The 19,602-nt window shown below is 39.5% G+C and overlaps 2 protein-coding genes across 5 annotated transcripts; one reads left to right on the top strand and one right to left on the bottom strand.

The window, feature by feature from the left end:
* Nucleotides 1–754: 754 nt before the first annotated feature.
* Nucleotides 755–6,975, bottom strand: LRRC57 (leucine rich repeat containing 57). Its single transcript, XM_032856724.1, has 6 exons — nucleotides 6,856–6,975; nucleotides 6,501–6,606; nucleotides 6,256–6,394; nucleotides 5,439–5,707; nucleotides 2,110–2,295; nucleotides 755–1,697 (listed from the first exon to the last, which is right to left on the bottom strand). Exons 2-6 carry the CDS (start codon nucleotides 6,582–6,584, stop codon nucleotides 1,656–1,658), a joined length of 720 nt encoding a protein of 239 aa, XP_032712615.1. The 5' UTR covers nucleotides 6,585–6,606; nucleotides 6,856–6,975; the 3' UTR covers nucleotides 755–1,655.
* A 13-nt stretch (nucleotides 6,976–6,988) lies between these two features.
* Nucleotides 6,989–19,347, top strand: HAUS2 (HAUS augmin like complex subunit 2). Of its 4 annotated transcripts, none has more exons than XM_032856727.1 (6): nucleotides 6,989–7,122; nucleotides 13,055–13,147; nucleotides 13,484–13,553; nucleotides 15,048–15,180; nucleotides 16,614–16,722; nucleotides 18,924–19,347. In XM_032856727.1, the coding sequence occupies exons 1-6, from the start codon at nucleotides 7,030–7,032 to the stop codon at nucleotides 19,131–19,133; spliced, it is 708 nt and encodes a 235-aa protein (XP_032712618.1). In that variant the 5' UTR covers nucleotides 6,989–7,029; the 3' UTR covers nucleotides 19,134–19,347. The 4 variants fall into 4 exon arrangements, with proteins under 4 accessions (XP_032712618.1, XP_032712619.1, XP_032712620.1 ...); XM_032856726.1 differs by lacking the exon at nucleotides 6,989–7,122 and adding an exon at nucleotides 7,177–7,359; XM_032856728.1 differs by lacking the exon at nucleotides 13,055–13,147.
* Nucleotides 19,348–19,602: the final 255 nt, after the last annotated feature.

The raw sequence follows: 19,602 nt of genomic DNA, 5'->3' as shown, positions 1-19,602 counted from the left end.
CAGGGGAGGCACACACGGTGGGTTTAAGGAGCAGAATAATCTGGTAAGATTGGGCAGGTGAAATGAGAGTGAAGAAAGGGTATCCGGAAATAAGGCTGGGTTCAAGTTGTGAAAGCTAGCGGTCACTGATTCTCAGAGATGGGGATATTTTTAACTCTAATAATTAAATGTCGGGGGACATTTAAGTTGCTTAGTTTAGAAGTTCTGATTTATTAGATGTTAAGCACTGATTAAAAAAAAAAGAAAACAAACCTAGAGAAACATTGTTTAGTAGACCAAAAGATTAAGCATTGAAGTTTACAAAAAGCAAAACTCAGTTGCTAAGGATAAACTGGCAGCCCATCCCTCCCCATGTTGAGAAACAGAAAATAACATGGGAAATATGGAATACCCGGATCAGATTTCAAGTCAGAGAGATTTACGCATATAAACACTAAGCTGTTGTGTTAAACTAGGTTTATAAAACAAGAACTGACAATACGTGCTAAATTGCCCTGGCAAATACAAAACCTCTGAACATTTGAGTGGTAGTTTCTGAAATGTTCATGTCAGTAACAACCAGAAGTCATCTACCTTTGTACTTTCAGTTTCTCTTAATAAGCCTGGTTCCAGTACTTGCAAGGTGTTTATCAGTCACATGAAGACATTTCAGTAAGAACATGAAACATTTCTTTCAGTTTACTTTCAAAGGGCCACATACAAGTTAAAGTTCTGCCTTCTTCCTTTGAAGGATTAGCCCTTTTTCCAGCCGAAGTTCATTAAAAATTCTTTATTTAGTGTATTCTTGCATCCAGAGAATAAACTTTATAAACATAGGTTATTTTAAAATATTGTAGCAGTAGTTTTTATAGGTAATTTGATTAGAATTATAAATACAAAGAGGGAAAAGGATTATCAGAAATAAGATTATTTCTAACAAAGCTTCAGGAAAATCTTGATTATGACAACCCTTTGTATCTTACAAGTTTTGCATATATGATTTTAGCTCTTCAGAGCCCCCTACCAATAAGGCACATGCAATAGTAAAAAATTTGCTACTGCAGCCTTGGGGAACATCTCTTAGTGTTGTGTTGGTGCTTTCTCTGACACAGTACACTTTTAATCAAGACAGTCACATATTTATGTACATTCTAACTTCCAAGTATAAACACTGCAATTGAACTGATGGACTGAAATAAAATCATAAGCCCTTAGATTAACCATGGTAGCCTCTCACAAATTATTTAAATTTCATAAAAATATGAAATGTTAACACAGGTGGAATGGCAACTGACTTTATGAAAGCGCTCATACACTGAAACTAAACATGAAATTTCAAGCTGTGATATGGAGTGGTTCTGTTACCAAGCAGCATCCTTCATTGTGTAAATAGTAATGAGCTACTGATTTTCTTAAAGCCAGACTAATGATGGTTTTGATGATCAACACTGTCCTTTATCCTATCCATGACTCAAAATGGAGGACTCTCACTGTCCCTTGATTTTTTAGCTTGCTTAAGACGAGCCCTGGAAAGGAAAAAGATCATTGAAATATTATCTGCGGGAGCATCATCTCCATACTGCAGATAATCCTTGACAACAGGAGCCTCTGATTCAGCCAGATTGCAAGAGATTCCATGTCAGTGTCCTGTAAGTTTCCCGAGCTCCTGGAGAACATCATGCAAATTTCTTCTTAGTGGCCGTGAACCTCTCCATGTACTAAAAAATTATAAAAGAAGAATATGGTATTTTGGTATATGAAAATATTAGCCTTTTTTTAAAATTAGGGTTTTGTAATTTTTTCATTTAGGATTTTATTGGCTATGGTCTTTTTCATTTCCTACAAAATTGACCTATTCTAAATGCAGATTTAAAGCACACAGCTTTGGGTTTTTCCCTTATATCTTAAGAGGACACCCATCAAAAGACAAAAATGCTTTACAATAAGCTACTTGGAAGAAAAGTTATCTTGGCACAATACTATTTGGCCAATTTTTAGAATCCACCTCCAAAATGGGGAACAAATCCTGCTGACATAAACAGGATTATGCATACATCCTGTAGCTATAAATGTTCATGTAGTTTCACCATTGTCATCTCTGGAACGGTGATGAAGTACACTAATACATACCTTATCATATCCTTCCAGTTCTCGAAGTTTCTTTATTTCAAAAAGGTTGCCTTCGACAGCAAGCAGACAGATCTGGGAATCACTGAGAATACTCTGTGGAAGCATGCTGAGCTCAAGACAGTTCTCTTCCAGGCGAAGAACTTTAAGGCGAGGACAGCAAGAGATCTTTACTGAGATCTGTGATATCTATTGAACAACAAAAGAATCATAAGAAAAAGAAAAAGCATTACTATATACATATATTTTTTTTACTAAATTAAAAACTTGACCATTTGTCCTAGTTCTTTTACCACCTCCATTTTCTCACCACCCACTCATTCCCAAAGCCTGTGCTATCTAGCTTCTGTTACTCCTCCTCCACTTTTTGGAAAAAAAGATGCTGTTTGAAGGTTACCAGTGGCTTTTTAGAAACAAAAATGTTCTAATAAAAGTACTGTTGATTACAGAAAATAAGAGAGTCAAATAAGTTTAAAGAAAAAAGTTACCTCTAATCTGCCACCATAAACGTTTTGGTGCATTTACATTTACTGACAATCTTTTATGTGTACATAGATGCGGTGCTGCTATACTGCCGAAGTCAAGGATTCACTGTCCTCACTCCCTATTGGATTTGACTACCATCTACCACTTCTTTGAAACTCCTTCTTGTACCTAAATAGTAGACTTCTCTTCTGAATTATTCCTGATTTTTGGCTCCCCACCCCTTGTTCCTATGGACATTTTTTTTTAAGATTTATTTATTTGAGAGAGAGAGAGAGAGATCACAAGTAGGCAGAGAGTCAGGCAGAGAGAGGGGGAAGCAGGCTCCCCACTGAGCATTGAGCCCAATGAGGGGTTGGATCCCAGGACCCTGAGATCATGACCTGAGCCGAAGGCAGAGGCTCAACCCACTGAACCACCCAGGCGCCCGCCTATGGACATTTTCAAGCAGCAGTCTAATACTTAATATTGGATCTTTTCCCTAAACTTCCTCCTTAAAAGCTCATCCTTTCTTAAAGCTATCACTTCTGTTAAGACCTGAAAATCTTTATCTACATTCATATTTGCTCACGTCTATTTTTCTCCTGTGTGTCTAATTTTCAGTAAAACATTTCAGTTGGGATGAGTCACCATTATAATCAACTCAGTTTATCCATTTATCCACTCAGTAGCACCACTCTTCTTTTAGGTCCTTGAACAATTAATCTTTGATTCATTCACCTCTTTTGCCCTTTAAATTCTCTAACTCATCACATTTTATTTACCCTGCCTGGTATTTTAGACCATCACCTGGGAACTTTTTACAAACATAAATTCTCAGGGGTGCCTGGGTGGCTCAGTCAGTTCAGCATCCGACTTTTGATTCTGGCTCAAGTCATGATCTTAGGGTTGATATGGAGCCCCATGTTGGACTCCACATTCATCTGGGAGTCTTCTTGAGATTCTCTCCCTCAGCCCCTCCCCCTTGCTTGTGTGTGCACATGCACGTGTGTTCTCTAAAAAAAAAAATAAAAAAAAAATCTTAATTTTTTTAAAGATTTTGTCAGAGAGAGTGCACATGTGTACAGGAGAAGGGTCAGGCTGAGGGAGAAGCAGGCTCCCTGCTGAGCAAAGAGCCTAATTTGGGACTCAATCCCAGGACACGGGGATCATGACCTGAGCCAAAGGCAGACGCTTAACAAACTGAGCCACCCAAGATTCCCAATAAAAATCTTTTTAAAAAATGTAAATTCTCAGACCCCACTCCAGACCTACTGAATCACAAATGTGGAGGGTGGGGACCCAGTGATGTCTTCACAAGCTCTTCGGGTTAATGTGGTGCACACTAAATTCAGAACCAGTGATAATAGGGCAGCAGCGTAGGTGAATGGGGTGACTGAGCAATTAGTACTTCTTAAGGTTTTTCTGTAAGTTTTTTTCAAATAATCACAATTTTTTTCCCCAAAAAGTTCAACATACAAGAATATCCACTTTTGGGTGTGCCTGGATGGCTCAGTCAGGTGTCTGCCTTTGGGTCAGGTCATGATCCTGGGGGTCCTGGGATTGAGCCCCGCTTCTCTCTCTGCCTCTGCCTCTCTCTCTCTCTCTCTCTCTCTCCCTGTCTCTCATGAGTAAATAAATATTTTTAAAACAAAGAATATCCACTTTCACAGAAAAGGTGAGGCAATCTCAAAGACAGACTGAATTTTATCACAGTATAAGATTACTACAATCTAGGATGGTTTTATACAATAAAACCTGGCAGTGATTGAAATGTTTATCTTTGTGGTTCAATATGGTTGCCACATACAGCTTTGAGCACTTGAAATATAGCTAGTGGCAAAGAGGAACTTAATTTTTAAATCTATTTTTTTTAATTTTTTATTTTTTTATAAACATATAATGTATTTTTAGCCCCAGCGGTACAGGTCTGTGAATCGCCAGGTTTACACACTTCACAGCACTCACCATAGCACATTTAAATCTAAATTTTAACACCCATGTGCTGTGGTTGTATTGGACTATGCAAATCTAGAATTGTATGCAGTAAAAAGGCCACTTAGTCTCACTATGTTTAATGTTTCATCATTTACGCCTTACGTCTTGACCAAGGATTATTTCTCCAGATACTTATTAACCAAAGAGCTTCCAAAGTAATGGAAACCAATTTCAAAGATTTCAATTAAAGCTGTCCAACAATGAAATGGGCCAGAAAGCCTGTCAGTTATGAATTTTCAGTAAAAGCAGGACATGCTTGAGAAAGAGGTCAATAAAGGGACAATGAATTATCTGTCTTGTCCAACTCCAAAAACTTGTGAGTTAAAGCCTCTTTTCCAGGGGCGCCTGGGTGGCTCAGTGGGTTAAAGCCTCTGCCTTCGGCTTAGGTCATGATCCCAGGGTCCTGGGATGGAGCCCCGCATCCGGCTCTCTGCTCAGCAGGGAGCCTGTCTCCCCTCCTCTCTCTCTCTCTGCCTACCTCTCTGCCTACTTGTGATCTCTGTCAAACAAATAAAATCTTAAAAAAAAAAAAAAAGCCTATTTTCCACTCTACCTGACATAGCTCCCTGCAAGATGATTAGAGGCATATTTGAAGAGGCTCTGAATTCTTCAAGATTTGTGAGACAGTTTAACTTTTGAAATTATCCAACCCCATTACCCATCCCACTCTCCTAAAAACACCTACGCAACACACACACACACAGTGTCTCAACTAATTCTATAGCACTTTGAGCTTTGAAATAGTCCAGCCCATAGACTTTACTGTTCATCTAGCCTCTGATACCCAGCTCCATGACTACAGTTTAGAGAACAACGGATTACAGAAGACTGTAAACCCACATGATGTAAGAAAAAACCCTTAAGCTCTAGACCTGGTTCTGGTTGAGATTGAGTTCGATGACCTGCAGCTCTCCCACTATGTCAGGTATGCTCCGAATCTGATTCTTGGAGAGATCCACCACATCCAAGTGCCGGAGGCTACAGAGTTGTGGTGGTAGTGCTCGAAGCTGGTTCCCAGAGAGGCTCAGGGTCTTGAGGGCTGCCAGTTGCCCAAAGGTAGATGGTAGCTCTCTCAAGTGGTTGTTGTTCAGGCTTAGCATCTCTAATTTTTTCAGATTGCATAACTCCTCAGGAAGAACAGCTGGCAAGGAAAAAAATTAAAAACCTGAATGATACAGCTGAGACACACTTTAGACAAAGTCTAGAAAAACTACATGGCCACCTTATATGCCTCCTATCAAAATTCAATAAAAATCAATAAAATTCCAACATTTTGTGCCATTTTTAAGTATTGCATTTTACCAACATAGTCTTCAGAAAGTGAGGGTGCCATCAAAATACAGGAAAGCATTTATGTGTATATTGGGCTCCTTTTATAAAAGGACCTCTGCAGAATCCGACAGCAATTTTGTGGGCTCCCCCTTCCCACTCCATCCCCTTTTTTAAATTTGCAAAATTAGCTCTGTTTACATTACATCCCAAAGATGGTCTTCTCTTTCAAGTCCAAATTAAGCCAGTACCAATCATTACACACCAGAGGAGGCGTGTAGATGTAATTACGAGATAGCTTCAAGCACTCTGTGTCTTTAGCTCTCAGAGCGGTTTCATAACAACAAAAATCAGCTTGTAAGAGAAAACCTTCTTAACAGCTGATCACTAGCAAAAGCTTCCCAGGCGCAAAAGCCGTACTCAGTTTGTTGTTGTTCAAGGAGAGGCTCTTCAGCACAGTGAACTTCCCTATAATCATAGGCGGTAGGCTCTCGATCTTGTTGTTGGACAAGTCGATGGTCCTTAGATTGCTGGTCAGCTTCTGCAGCTCTGAGGGGAACTGGAGAAAGGGGTTCACAGCGCGAAGAATCCCTCACCGATTAACTTCGCCACCCCCGCAGTCCCTCTCCCTTTATTTTCCCTGGTCCGTCCCCTCCCAGTCTCACCTCGGTCAGCCCACGGTCCTTAAGCTGAAAGACACCAGTTTTCTGCGCGGTTTCCACATGAGCGCGGAGGGCACTGTTTCCCATCCTAGGACCGCGGCTCAGGTCCCTGCCGGAAGGAAGCGCAGCTGTCACCGCTCAGTCCAGGCACCCAGCCACCCCATCCGCCTCTCGGCTGGGTCTCTTGGCCAAGCTGTCACCTCCTGCCGACTCCTAGATCTTGGGGATCAACTAAAAGTGGCAAGGAAGAAAGGGAAGAACAGCCCGACCACCACGCCCAATAAGTTTTACAGCTGTTCTGAGGCCTGACGCCGCTAGAGCCTACAAATGATCAGGGAGCGCGGAACTCGTCTCCTACCCCTCAGCTCACAGCCAGCTCAGCAAGGGAAGACCCGCGGCCCGCGCTCGCCCGGGATGAGCTCCCTGGGCTTCCACCCGGGCGGAAACGCCCAGTGACGTCATCGATCCGCGCCGCGCGGTCACCGTGCGTTCCACTCACTCATCGCGGGAGCCGGGGAGGTGGGTCCCAGCCATGTCTGCTGCGAACCCTTGGGAGCCCGCGTCCGCTCCGAGTGCTGCCGGGCTACTGCTGGGCCATTTAGTTGCTTCGGGGGTGGTCACTCAGGTGCGTGGACGGCGATGGCGTCATTAAGGGGGTGCCGGCGGTGGCGACAGAAGATGGCTGTGAGGTGGTGGTGCTGGGCGGCGGGCCTGTGTGTGAGGGTGCTGGGTGGGGGCTGTGGTGGAGTAGAGGCCAATGGAGGCCCTTCCAGGCAACAGTAGTGACGGTTCTGTAGTGGTTGTGCGAAAGCGGGGCTCCGAGCAGAGGATGTTTCAAGTGTCTGCGGGCGAGTTATCCTCGGTCGGTTCTTGAGGGATAATAAAGATCAGTCTTCTCCTGCTTTTTTTCACCCAGTGATAGCGCCTCTGTATAGTAATGAGTGCCGGGGTTAGGAAATACGATTAAGTGTTAAACGCTCCCAAACGCTTGTTTGAGGTATTGAAGCATATTTGGGGTGGGAGATGCTGGGTACAGGAGAGCTTCAGGGAAAGCACACAACTTTAAAGGCAAAAAAAAAATAAAGAAAATTTTTTAAAATGTTGAGAAGTACCGGGAAGACCTTGGAAGGTGAATGCAGGAGGGGAGTAATTATCAGAGAAGAGGCACATTATTCCCAGCTTTTTAGTTGTAGTTTTAGGCTCCGCAAAAAGAACATGTTAATATGCCAAAGTGAAAGGAGCCAGTAGAGGGAGAAATTAAAGATACGCGGGAATAATGGAATCCAAGTGGCAGAAGTGAAAAGGGAATGGGGAAAGTGAGATTGAGGGAAAGAAATTTTGAGATAACGAGCAAGTTGAAGGTTTTCACTAAAAAAGAAATGGAAAAATAGAAAGGTAAAATCATCCGTGGAGATTAGCTGTATGAACATGATGGAAGATATTTAGAAGAGTCATTAGAGAATTTTACCTTACTCTGTTTTTTAAAAGATAGATTGATTGATTAAAGAGAGAAAGAGGGTGGGGAGGGGCAGAGGGAAAGAATCTCAAGCCGACTCCTTGCTCAGCTGAGCAGGAGGTTGGGGCTGCATACCACGACCTTGACATTAAGACCTGATCCGAAATCAAGAGTGGGAGGCTTAACGGACGGAGCCATTCAAGCGCCCCTACTGTACACTGATTTTTAAGATGAGGAATGTAAAGGGGCGCCTGGGTGGCTCCGTTGGTTAAGCCTTAGACTCTTGACTCTTGATTTCGGCCGAGGGCCTGGGGATGGAGCCCCATGTGGGGCTCCCCGCTCAGCAGGAAGTCTACTTCATGATTCTCTACTTCTGTCCCTCCTCGCTTGCGCATGCGCGTTCTCTCTCCCTCTCTCACTCTCAAAGGTTTTTTTGTTTTGTTTTGTTTTGTTTTGTTTTGTTTTGTTTTTTAATGAAGAAACTAAGGCGTAAGGAGAGCAAGAAATTTACCCAAGGTCACTCAACCAGTGAAACAGATCACAGTGCTCTCCCTTTTCTGACACATTGTATCATCTCTGGGATGAACTGTGATAGGTGATACTATGACACTATCTTGAAAAAGTTTAAACTTCTGATGAAGAATTCCTGTAGATTAATGGAGGTTCTAGTAACCAGATCTTAAGGATTGGGGGTGGGAGGGGGTACAAATGAATGCGTTGGAAAATAGGCAGAACATAACTATAGAACTCCACCAGTTCTCACCTTCTCTTACCTCCTGTTTTCTTCCTACCAAATCGCCTGGTAGTCTCACTTACATTGTTTAGTTCTGTAACAAAGTAATTTGGTAAACCTACTGTAAGACATTTGGGACTTACCCTCTAGAGTGTATTGGTAGAAGAAATAAACACCTAAGAGAATTTTGACATTGATAACTCAGGTATTTGTTGGGGGAAGTTGTTGTGAAGAGCATTGTCTAGTGTCCTTTAAGTATCACTAATTGGACAGTTAACTGCTTTGCCTACAGGTAAAAATCTCTTTAAGACCATCTTACAATCTTACTACACAACTAGTCCCAATGAGGAAACCTTACAGATTTGTAGCATGATTTTACTTTAAGCAAACTTTACATATGAAGACCCATTTTTATTAGGAGGATTTAGCATTGGTTCTTTCAAAATGATGTTATATGATCTCTTTAGCCTATCCCTTAAGTGCGCATCATCCCATGTGCATTAAAAAAATCAAGTGATGCTTGAAATTGTGATATGATGCAACTCTTCCAGAAAACATAACTTGTTGTGTTTTGTTTTGATCTATCCATTGGGCAATGATTTAGTGGAAGAAAGTATAGCTAACTCTCTGTGGGGTAAATGGGGTATTTGTTTTCCTTTATGCCCTAGGACTACTTTAATGGCCTTACATCCTAGCTATTTTTCTGGCAAGCTTTAGTGAGTTATGGTAGGTCGATCGAATACATACACATACACTATATAGAGATATATGTAGATATTATTTATATGTGTGTTTATACATTTATATATATAAATTTTCTATGTAAATTCTGTATAAATATATACATTCATATATATATTATTTTCTCAGTGTGTCCTGCCCACCTCTGTATCCCCTCCCCCACTTTAAAGACTCTGCTTTTAATTTCTCTGCTATACTGCCTCCCTTTTAATGTCCCTCAGCTAGAATTCAGTATGAAGTAGAAAGGACAAAAAAGAAGAAAGGGTGCCCCCAAACACAAGTTTATACATATATATACTTTGTACAGTGTTATCAGGATTTTTATATTATACAGAAAAGTCTTGGATTTCATCTTCTTGTGCCTAGCATCAGAATGAACAGAAATACCTTAAACAGACTCCCTTTTTCAGGATCCTTTCATTTTCGGTGTCCCTTTACCCTACTGGCATATAAAGTGTATAATATATATTGGCAGTAGTCAACAGTAAAAACTTTTCTGTAGTCCCAATCCTTGCCTTTTTTTTTCCTTTTTTTAAGATACAAGGTTAAGTCACAATCCTCAAATGTTAGAATTTCTGTTTTATTAGAGAAATTTGGCTACTCTTTCTTTCCTCTCTCCTTTTGGCTCTCAAACATTCTTACTTTTCCATTGGTTTCTCTTACATGTTCTTGGCTAAGCTCCATTACCCTGCTGTTGAACCTAACAGTTTACTCGTTTGCATGTGTTCACTTAAGATTAGCATATACGCAGGGAGGGATGAGGAGATACCAGACTACCAGTAAGTTACAGTGAGGAATGGGAGATGTTTTACTTTTCATTGATCTTCTACCTAAGAGCAGAAAGAAGAGTAAAAGAGTTATGCTGATATGATGGGAATTCAGTAGATTAGATTCATCCTCATTTCAGCCATGATACATATTTATAGAATGAAGTTAAACTCATGCTTTGCTCTCCCAAACCTCGGTTTTGCCATCAGTAAAATAACTTGTGTTATCTTCGTCATTGAATGGCATATCTATCTGTCCAGTCACTAGGGATCCTCAGAGTCAGTATTGACTTGACTTTATCCCTAGTACCCCATATCAGCCAGGATTTGCCCTTTTTAAAATAGATTTTATTATTTATTTGAGAGAGAGACAGAGTGGGAGAGAGAGAGAGCATGAGCAGGGTGAGGAGCAGAGGAAGAAGCAGACTCCCCGTTGAGCAGGGAGCCTGATGGGAGGTTCAGTCCAATGTAGGGCTGGATCCCAAGGTAGATGCTTAACTGACTGAGCCACCCAGGTGCTCCAGTGGTGGGTTTTTTGGTGGTGAAATGCTCATAAAACTTACCATGTTAACCATTCTTAAAGTGTACAATTCAGTGGCATGAAGTACAGTCACAGTGTTGTGCAACTATTTTCAAAACTTTTTTTTTTTATCAACCCCAGTGAAAACCCCATCTGCATTAGTCACTCCCCATTCCTTACTGCCCCCAAGCCTAATTAGTTTTATTTTCCATACCATCCCCATTTAAATTTCTAAGATATATATCATCATGTTACTTCTTCACCACAAAGCCTTGAATTACTCAAATTTCCTGCATTATAATTGCTTGTCATAGCCATTAAGATCTTCCACAATTATGTAGGAAACTACATAATCAGATTCTTCTTTCCCTTCTTTTCACATATATGTTAGTACTAGAAAGCTTTTCCTTCCCATCCATCCTTCAGTCTTCTACAGCCTAACTCAATGAATGCCTATAAAATCGGTTGTCATTGGTCAGCAAATTTTTGCTATTAAGGACCAGAGGGTGAGTATCTGAGGCTTTTAGGTCAATATGGTTGTATCTTGTCTATTGTAGTGTGAAAGAAGCCAGAGATAATAAGTAAATGAATGGGTGCAGTTGAGTGTATTCTGGATCCTGAAATTTCAATTTCATGTTGGACGTGTGTCACAAAATACTGTTTTTATTTTTTTTCCCAGCTTTAAAAAATTAAAAAACCATTCTTAGCTTATGGGCTGTACAAAAATAGGCAGTGGGCTGCATTTAGTTCATAGACTATCCTTTCCCACCCTTTTTCCTATAAGATCTCTAAAGATCTCTAAATGTGCTAATATTCTTGAAAAGAAGAAGAGGATACAGAAACTTGTGGATGAAGCCAGGGGATGAACAATATTCTTATTCTGAAGTAACCTGCAATTTAAGGAGGCAATATATGCAAGCAGTATTTTGCATAGAATTAAAGGATAAAAGGAGGGAGTAAGCTTTTTAGAAGAATAATTCCACCTGGACAAAACATTCCTTTAAGAGAGTGAGTATGTGGGGCACCTGGGTGGCTCAGAGGGTTAAGCCTCTGCCTTCAGCTCAGGTCATGATCCCAGGGTCCTGGGATCGAGCCCCACATCAGGCTCTCTGCTCAGCGGGGGGCCTGCTTCCTCCTCTCTCTCTCTGCCTGCCTCTCTGCCTACTTGTGATCTCTGTCAAATAAATAAAATCTTTAAAAAAAAAAAAGAGTGAGTATGTGAAAAGAGACAGTATGCATGAATTATAGCCAATAGAGGTCATTTAATGAATCAGATAAATCATTCCATGGTGGGAAAGTATTTGACTTTAGCCCCAGGAAGGTCAGAGGCTCGGTTTTGTTGATTTGTGTAGAGGTAATTCTCCATTAAGCTCAAGCTCATCCTTCTTAACCTTATCAGCTGTTACTAATGCAGTTGTATTGTGCATAGTCCTTGAGGAAATAGGACAAAGTGACTGAGTCTTGTTTGTTTTTCTTATTTTTTAAATATTTGGCCAAAAGATTTCTGATAGTGAATATTTAGTGCCTTTTTTTTAAAAGAACATAATTCTTTCTTTTACTTTTTTTTTTTTAAGATTTATTTAGGGGCACCTGGGTGGCTCATCCAGTTAAGCATCTGCCTTCAGCTGGGGTCATGATCCCAGCGTCCTGGGATCAAGCCCCCTGTTGGGCTCCCTGCTATCTCTCAAATAAATAAAATCTTAAAAAAAAAAAAGTTTATTTATTTATTTGAGAATGAGAGAGCAGGCACAGACTGAGGTGCAGAGAGGAGGGAGAGGAAGAGGGAAAGAATCCCAGGCACACTGAGCACAGAACATAATGTGGGGCTCAGTCTTAGAACCCCAAGATCACTACCTGAGGCAAAACCTAGAGTCTGCCTGACGCTTAACCCACTTAGCTACTTGGGTGCGCAGATAGTGAGTATTTTAAAAAGAGGAATGTACATTGCTACTGTTACTCTCTGTACTTCATTTTTCAAGGGCTCTGTTGGATGTAATAAATCCTCATGTTTGGGGCACCTGGGTGGCTCAGTCCTTAAATGTCTGCCTTCGGCTCAGGTCATGAACCCAGGGTTGTGGGATCGAGCCCCGTGTTGGACTCCCTGCTCTGCAGGAAGCCTCCTTCTCCTTCTCCACTCTCCCTGCCTCCTTCTCCTTCTCCACTCTCCCTGCCATTCCCTTTCTTGCCATCTCTGTGTGTCAAGTAAATAGGATCTTAAAAATAAGAAAGTAAGTAGGTAAATAAATAAATAAATCCTCATGTTTTAAGCCTGTGGGGGTGCTATTCCAATGCGCACAGAAACTTTGTGACACACTGCTTTCTCTGTTCATTTACCAATAGGAGATGTTAAATATATCCAAGAAATCAGCTTCCTACTTTGCAAACTTCTCCAGACTACAGCAGATCACAGATATTCAAGCTGAAATCTACCAGGTATATTATATTGGACTTTGTACTTTCTGTTTCTAGTGCAGGAAAAAAAAGATTAATTGATTCCAGCAGTAGTTCTCTTACACTTGGAACATTGTCTAGCACATAACTGGGTAAGTGTTTACTTATTTGTAGTAATAGTCATAGTAATAGTTAGTAGTAGTAGCAGTAGCAGCAGTGCGGCTTCAACACCAAAATGAAAATCTTCAGTAAATTCCCTGGGCTCATAACAAATCCTCCTCTCCCTGTGGGGCCCGCCCCATATTCATGGGTTAAAGACTATGCCTTTTTTACTAAACATTCTACATGAACTAAATATTATTTTTCTTCTCAATGTAGAAAAACTTGGAAATTGAACTTTTAAGACTAGAAAAAGATACAGCAGATGTTGTTCATCCTTCCTTTTTGGGTAAGTAATTTGATGAAATGGGTAATCATTGGAATTTCAGCTTTTTCTTGAATTACCTTGGATAAGCACCAGGCAATAAAATTACGATATACCATAATTTTTTTAGGTATTAGCCCAAAGCTAATAAAATCTTATATTCTGTGCTCAAATAGAAGTTCTGTTGGTTGTAGTGCAAATAGCATTAAAAGTGACCCAGGTTAGAGCTCTTCAAATTCAGGAAAGCTTGAAAGACAAAGAAAGGCTGAAGAACTTTCCAGATTACAGGAAACTAGAGGGACTCAACAGCCAAAGTACAATGTGGTCATGGATTGAATACTTGATTACGAATTCATTTTGCTATAAGGGACATTATAGAGTTATTGGTGATATGTCAATATGGACTGTATTAAATACTGGTAGTATTGTACCAATGTCAAATTTTCTGAATTTGATACTTGTAGTTACATAAGATTACGTTCCTATTTGGGGAAATACATGCTGAAGTTTTAGAGGTAAAAGTTCATGGTATTGACAACTTACTCTCAAATGGGTCAGCAAAAATACATGTGAAGAAAGAAAGATGTAGGTAAATGTTAATAGTTGGTGGGTCTAGGTGAAATGTATGTGGGAGTTCAATAAAACTTTTCTCTAAGTTTGAAATTTTTCAAAATAAAAATTTAAAAGAATCAATTGGCAGCATTAATTGAATTCTGGTCAAAATATTGAAATAATCAGAAATAGCTTGAAGACATGTTCATTTTCTTAATTTCATGTAGAATGTTAGAGGCAGAGACGAGAAAAGATTTTATGTGAAGAATATGGCTCTGGCTATAAAAACCTGAACTAGGTATAGAGTTGAACAATGAAGACAAAGAATTTAGCACTGGATTTGGTTGTCAGCAAGCAAAATAAGAGAAAATCATTGCGGGGCGCCTGGGTGGCTCAGTGGGTTACAGCCTCTGCCTTCGGCTCAGGTCATGATCTCAGGGTCCTGGGATCGAGTCTTGCATTGAGCTATCTGCTCTGGCAGGGAGCCTGCTTCCTCCTCTCTCTCTCTCTCTCTCCCTGCCTGTCTCTCTGCCTAGTTGTGATCTCTATCAAATAAATAAATAAAAACTTTTTTTTTAAAGATTTTGTTTATTTATTTGATAGACAGAGATCACAAGTAGGCAGAGAGGCAGGCAGAGAGAGAGGAAGGGAAGCAGGCTCCCTGCTGAGCAGAGAGCCCGATGCGGGGCTCGATCCCAGGACCCTGGGATCATGACCTGAGCAAAAAGCAGAAGCTTTAACCCACTGAGCCACCCAGGTGCCCCTAAATAAATAAAATCTTAAAAAAAAAAAAAATCATTGAAAGTAAACTGATTTTGATATTAAAGATAGCAAAGGGGAGATACTTAGGGGGAAATGGATTAATTTTTGACATTGGTAGTGTCAAACCAAAGCAAAAAAAAAATTATAAGTGATTTTAAAACTTGTCATATTGCTAACTGTAATTACGGTTTCTGGTTTGTATAGCTCAGAAGTGTCATACTCTGCAAAGCATGAATAATCATTTGGAAGCGGTGCTAAAAGAGAAGAGGTCCCTCAGGCAAAGACTGTTGAAACCCACGTGCCAGGAAAACTTGCCTATTGAAGCTGTTTATCACAGGTTAAACTAAAGAGTTGAAATTAATGGTTACACATATTTCTTGAGGGTTTAGTTTATTATTTTTTTTGTTTAGTAGTTATTTCATAGCATAATTTATTAAACAATATATAGTGATTATATCTGTTATCATTATTTTTAATGCTGATACATACAATCAGAAAGAAAATCTTCTGCTTTTAAAGAGTTAAGCTGTGGTGAAGAGAAAGGCATTCTTTTTGCCCACTATATTTTGGGAATGATATAATGAATTCAATTAAAGAAATTAGATCAATAGCATCTAGTAAGATGGATAAAAATTATTTTTATCATGTATAGACCGTTTTCTATGAAGTAAACTTATTGTTGTGTTAATCGTACCTATATGTAAAAATTCTCTTAGGGAGTGTAGGCAGAGAGAGATGAAAACCATGTCGGCTAAAAGGAAAAAAACATGAGTTCTGCTCTCATTTCTGCTGTTTGTACGCCTCAAAACCTTGGGCAAATGATTTGTTTTAGCCTCAGTTTCCCAGTCCATAGAGTGGGGATGCTTTCCGTTCCTCTTTTCCTCATACGAGTATCGCAAGTATAATAATAAACAACAGTGAAGAAGCAAACATTTGGGAATCTGATTGCTAACTTTCTCCACCAGTGCCTCACTAGCTGACCCTTAGCAAATCAGTACCTCTCTCTTAAATGTCAGATTTGTTATCTTGTAGTAAAATAATAAATGTAAAAATCCCATTCTTGTGGATATATTCAGTTATCTATTCAGTATAGTAAAATACCATTAATGTATATATTATACATTATATATATCAGAAGAACTGAGTAATGATTTTAAAGCATTTTGCAAATGTGAAGATTCAAAGTGGTTTTAGGTGTAGACAGTTTCAATCAAGTACGTTTATCTTTATTATCTTCACCCTTCATGGAAAATGAGTAGATTGAAATGGAATGAGATTTAATCTAGGAAAATTATATGAGAAAATTACTAACATTAAGTTTTGTCTCATATTAGGTTGGGTACCAAATTAGCATTGTCTCTGTTTTTCTGTATGGATGACGAGTTAATTTCTACTTAAAGTGAAAGAAAATGACATTTTTATCACTGGTATTTCCATGAATGCAGAAAGGTTATTATTGGCTCACTGGGTTGATTGTAGTTCTTATATTAAAAGTCCTGATTGAGGGGTGCCTGGGTGGCTCAGTGGGTTAAAGCCTCTGCCTTTGGCTCAGGTCATGATCCAAGGATCCTGGGATTGAGCCCCACATCCGGCTCTTTGCTCAGCGGGGAGCCTGTTTCCCCCTCTCTCTCTGCCTGCCTCTCTGCCTACTTGTGATCTCTGTCTGTCAAATAAATAAAAAAAAAAAAAAAAAAGTCCTGATTGAAAAGAAAAAAAAGGAACACAAACTAAAAAAAAAAAACATAGTTGATTTTTTTCTCTCTCTTTTAGCTGTATGGTACATTTGCTGGAATTGGCAGTAACTTTCATTGAAAGATTGGAAAACCATCTTGAAACAATTAAAAATATCCCTCATTTAGATGAAAATCTAAAGAAAACGGTGAGTATTAACAGTAACATTTAAGTATCTCAACTACTTCACATTACATTTGGCTGTCTTTAGTTCTTTTATACCAGAATCTCAAATGTGTGATTGCTTTAACCTTTTTTTTTTCTTTTTTTGAGAGGGAGAAGGTGGGGAGGGGCAGAGAAAGAGAATCTTAAGCAGGCTCCACACCCAGTGCAGAGCCTGATGGCAGGATTTGAGCTCACAAATCTGTGATCCTGACCTGAGCGAAAATCAAGAGTTGGACGCTTAACCAACTGAGCCACTCAGGCACCCCTTTGTTTAACTTTTTGATGGCTAATATTCTAAATGACTTATTTTTTAAAATTAAAGTGTCTTTTTATAGCTTTTTTAGAAGTCATTTTACATTGTTTTATTCTAATATTTAATAAATATGTGTTAACTTTATTGTTCAAGGGGTTATGCCATAGGTATCAGGAGAGATAAACAGATATGACAAGTCCCTGCCCTCAAATTCTCAACGTTTAGTGAGCTCTAAGATACTATCTGTTTTATAATATTATTTTTGTGCAGTGGATATAGTAGAGAATTACAAAGAAGGTCCTGTTTATTAAGCAAAGAAAACAGAGGGATTGTTTCTACTTTAGGGAGATAGGGAGTAGAATGGGGGTAAGAATGCTTCAGTAAAGTTTTTATTTTATTTTATTTTTTTAAAGGTTTTATTTATTTATTAGAGAGAGAGAGAACACAAGCAAGAGGGAGAGGGAGAAGCAGACTCCCCACTGAGCAGGGAGCCCAGTTTGGGGCTCAATCCCAGAACCCTGGGATCATAACCTGAGCTGAAGGCATATGCTACCCAGCTGCCCTTTCAGTAAAGTTTTACAGAGTAGTTAGTAGTGAGCTGAAGCTTGAAAAAATCAGTGAAATTTGTATCAAAAAGAATAGTTTGGTCCAAAGCAGCAATGTGAGGAAAGACATGAAAATTAGCGTTGGCAGTTTGGGGGAAGAGTGGTACTCCACTTTGGCTGATCCTTAAACGTATTGAAAGGGAGATTAAATCATGGTTAGTTTATGGAATGCCTTGAAAACCAGACTAAGAAGTTGAGACTTTTGAATACTGGGGAACATTCAACAATTTAAATGGTTGTTTGGTTTGGTTTGTTTTTAGAGAAGGGCACAGAGGAGTGACTTGATCAGAATTACACTTTAATGGAGAAAATATTGGGTAGAAGAGACTGAGTCACTCAGAGTATGGGCAGAGAGCTCAGCAGCACCTGGAAGCTTGTTAGAAATGCAGAATTGCAGACGTCATTCACCTTAGACATTCAGATTCTGAATCTATAATTTATTAAGTTCCTCAGGTGATTCCTACACCCATTAAAGTTTGATAAACTGTAGGTTAGAGGACTAGGCAAATGAACCAAAGGCAGAGAAACTTGGAGAATAAATACAAGCATTCAGATAAAAGATTTAAAGCATAGGAAAACAGAAGATTATATAGACTTTGAGATTTGGGACATCAAATTTCTAGAATGTGTCTACTCTTTGGACAAGAGACACATCCAAAGTAATGAAGTAACTAGCCTTGGTGACTTGAGGGTGAGTAGGATCAAGAAATCAAAAAAGCTAATGACCTTGTTTTCTTACACGCCTTCCACAGAAAGTAAATCTTCAATCATTGTTGAATTGCAATAAAATCGAGTTTGTGATACTGAATGTACACTCAGGTAGAGATACTCAATAGACAAATATGGGACTGAATTTTAGGAAGGGAGTAGGTTTTGCAATACAGATTATGGGTCATCTGCGTTGAGGTGATAATTGAAGACAAAGAAGAGGTGAATTTATAAAGAAAAAGCATGTTCTGTAATAAGTGGGGAGGATACATTTTTTTTTAAGATTTTATTTATTTATTTGACAGACAGAGATCACAAGTAGGCAGAGAGGCAGGCAGAGAGAAGGGAGGGGGAAAAGCAGGCTCCCCACTGAGCAGAGAGCCCGAGTCGGGGCTCGATCCCAGGACCCTGGGATCATGACCCGAGCCAAAGGCAGAGGCTTTAACCCACTGAGCCACCAGGCGCCCCGGGAGGACACAATTTTAAGAAGCCTTTGTATTAAGGCAGTAGAAAAGGTCAGGTGTGAACTTTTGGTATCATAACCATTTATGATATAATAATGATATATTGATGACAAATGTAACTTCTCCTCTTTTCCCCTTCTTTCAAACACTACAGAGTATGGCTTTAGCAAAAATGGATATGTTGGTGACTGAGACAGAAGAACTGGCAGAGAATATACTCAAGTGGCGAGAACAACAAAAGGAAGTTTCCTCTTCTATCCCCAAAATACTAGCAGAAGAAAGTTATCTTCATAAACATGATGTTGTAATGCCTTCTTTACCTTGTACTTCTAAAGTTCATGTCCAAACTGTTAATGCCAAGTGACTTGTCAACTTTATTTTTGCCTAGTTGTATGTATTACGTGAAGTCTATTTCTAGCCAGTTGTAATATGGGCATGTGTAAGCTCTGCTGCTAGCAGTACTGAGAGAGCCCTCTTTATATTGAAGCAGTAAGAGTCCAAGTTCATTGAGACCAAATTGAGTTTTCCTTTGTTTTTCATATATTTTCATTATACTTCACAGTAAAACGCTTGAAAATCAAATATAACTATGAGAGTTTATTAACATGAGTGCATTAGCCATTTCTCAGACAGCAACTCTATTTATGTCTTCTTTTTAAATGCTTGTTTCTGAATTAGAAGAGTCTTCTTGCAAGTGAAAGTATGTCAATTTTTCCTGTGGGATAGTTACTGAATGTATAGAAAAGAGCAAACATAACAGGCCTAACTGCTATCCTTTGAAAGGCTTGCTTACAAAGTTGGTCCTTGCGTGGCTTCTGGGAATTTAGATTTCA

The sequence above is a fragment of the Lontra canadensis genome, unplaced genomic scaffold, assembly GCF_010015895.1.
Source record: "Lontra canadensis isolate GAN:19392208 unplaced genomic scaffold, GSC_riverotter_1.0 scaffold12, whole genome shotgun sequence".
NCBI classification, from domain to species: domain Eukaryota; kingdom Metazoa; phylum Chordata; class Mammalia; order Carnivora; family Mustelidae; genus Lontra; species Lontra canadensis.
The sequence above is the reverse complement of the archived record's forward strand: the minus strand, read 5'-3'. Positions and strand labels throughout refer to the sequence as shown.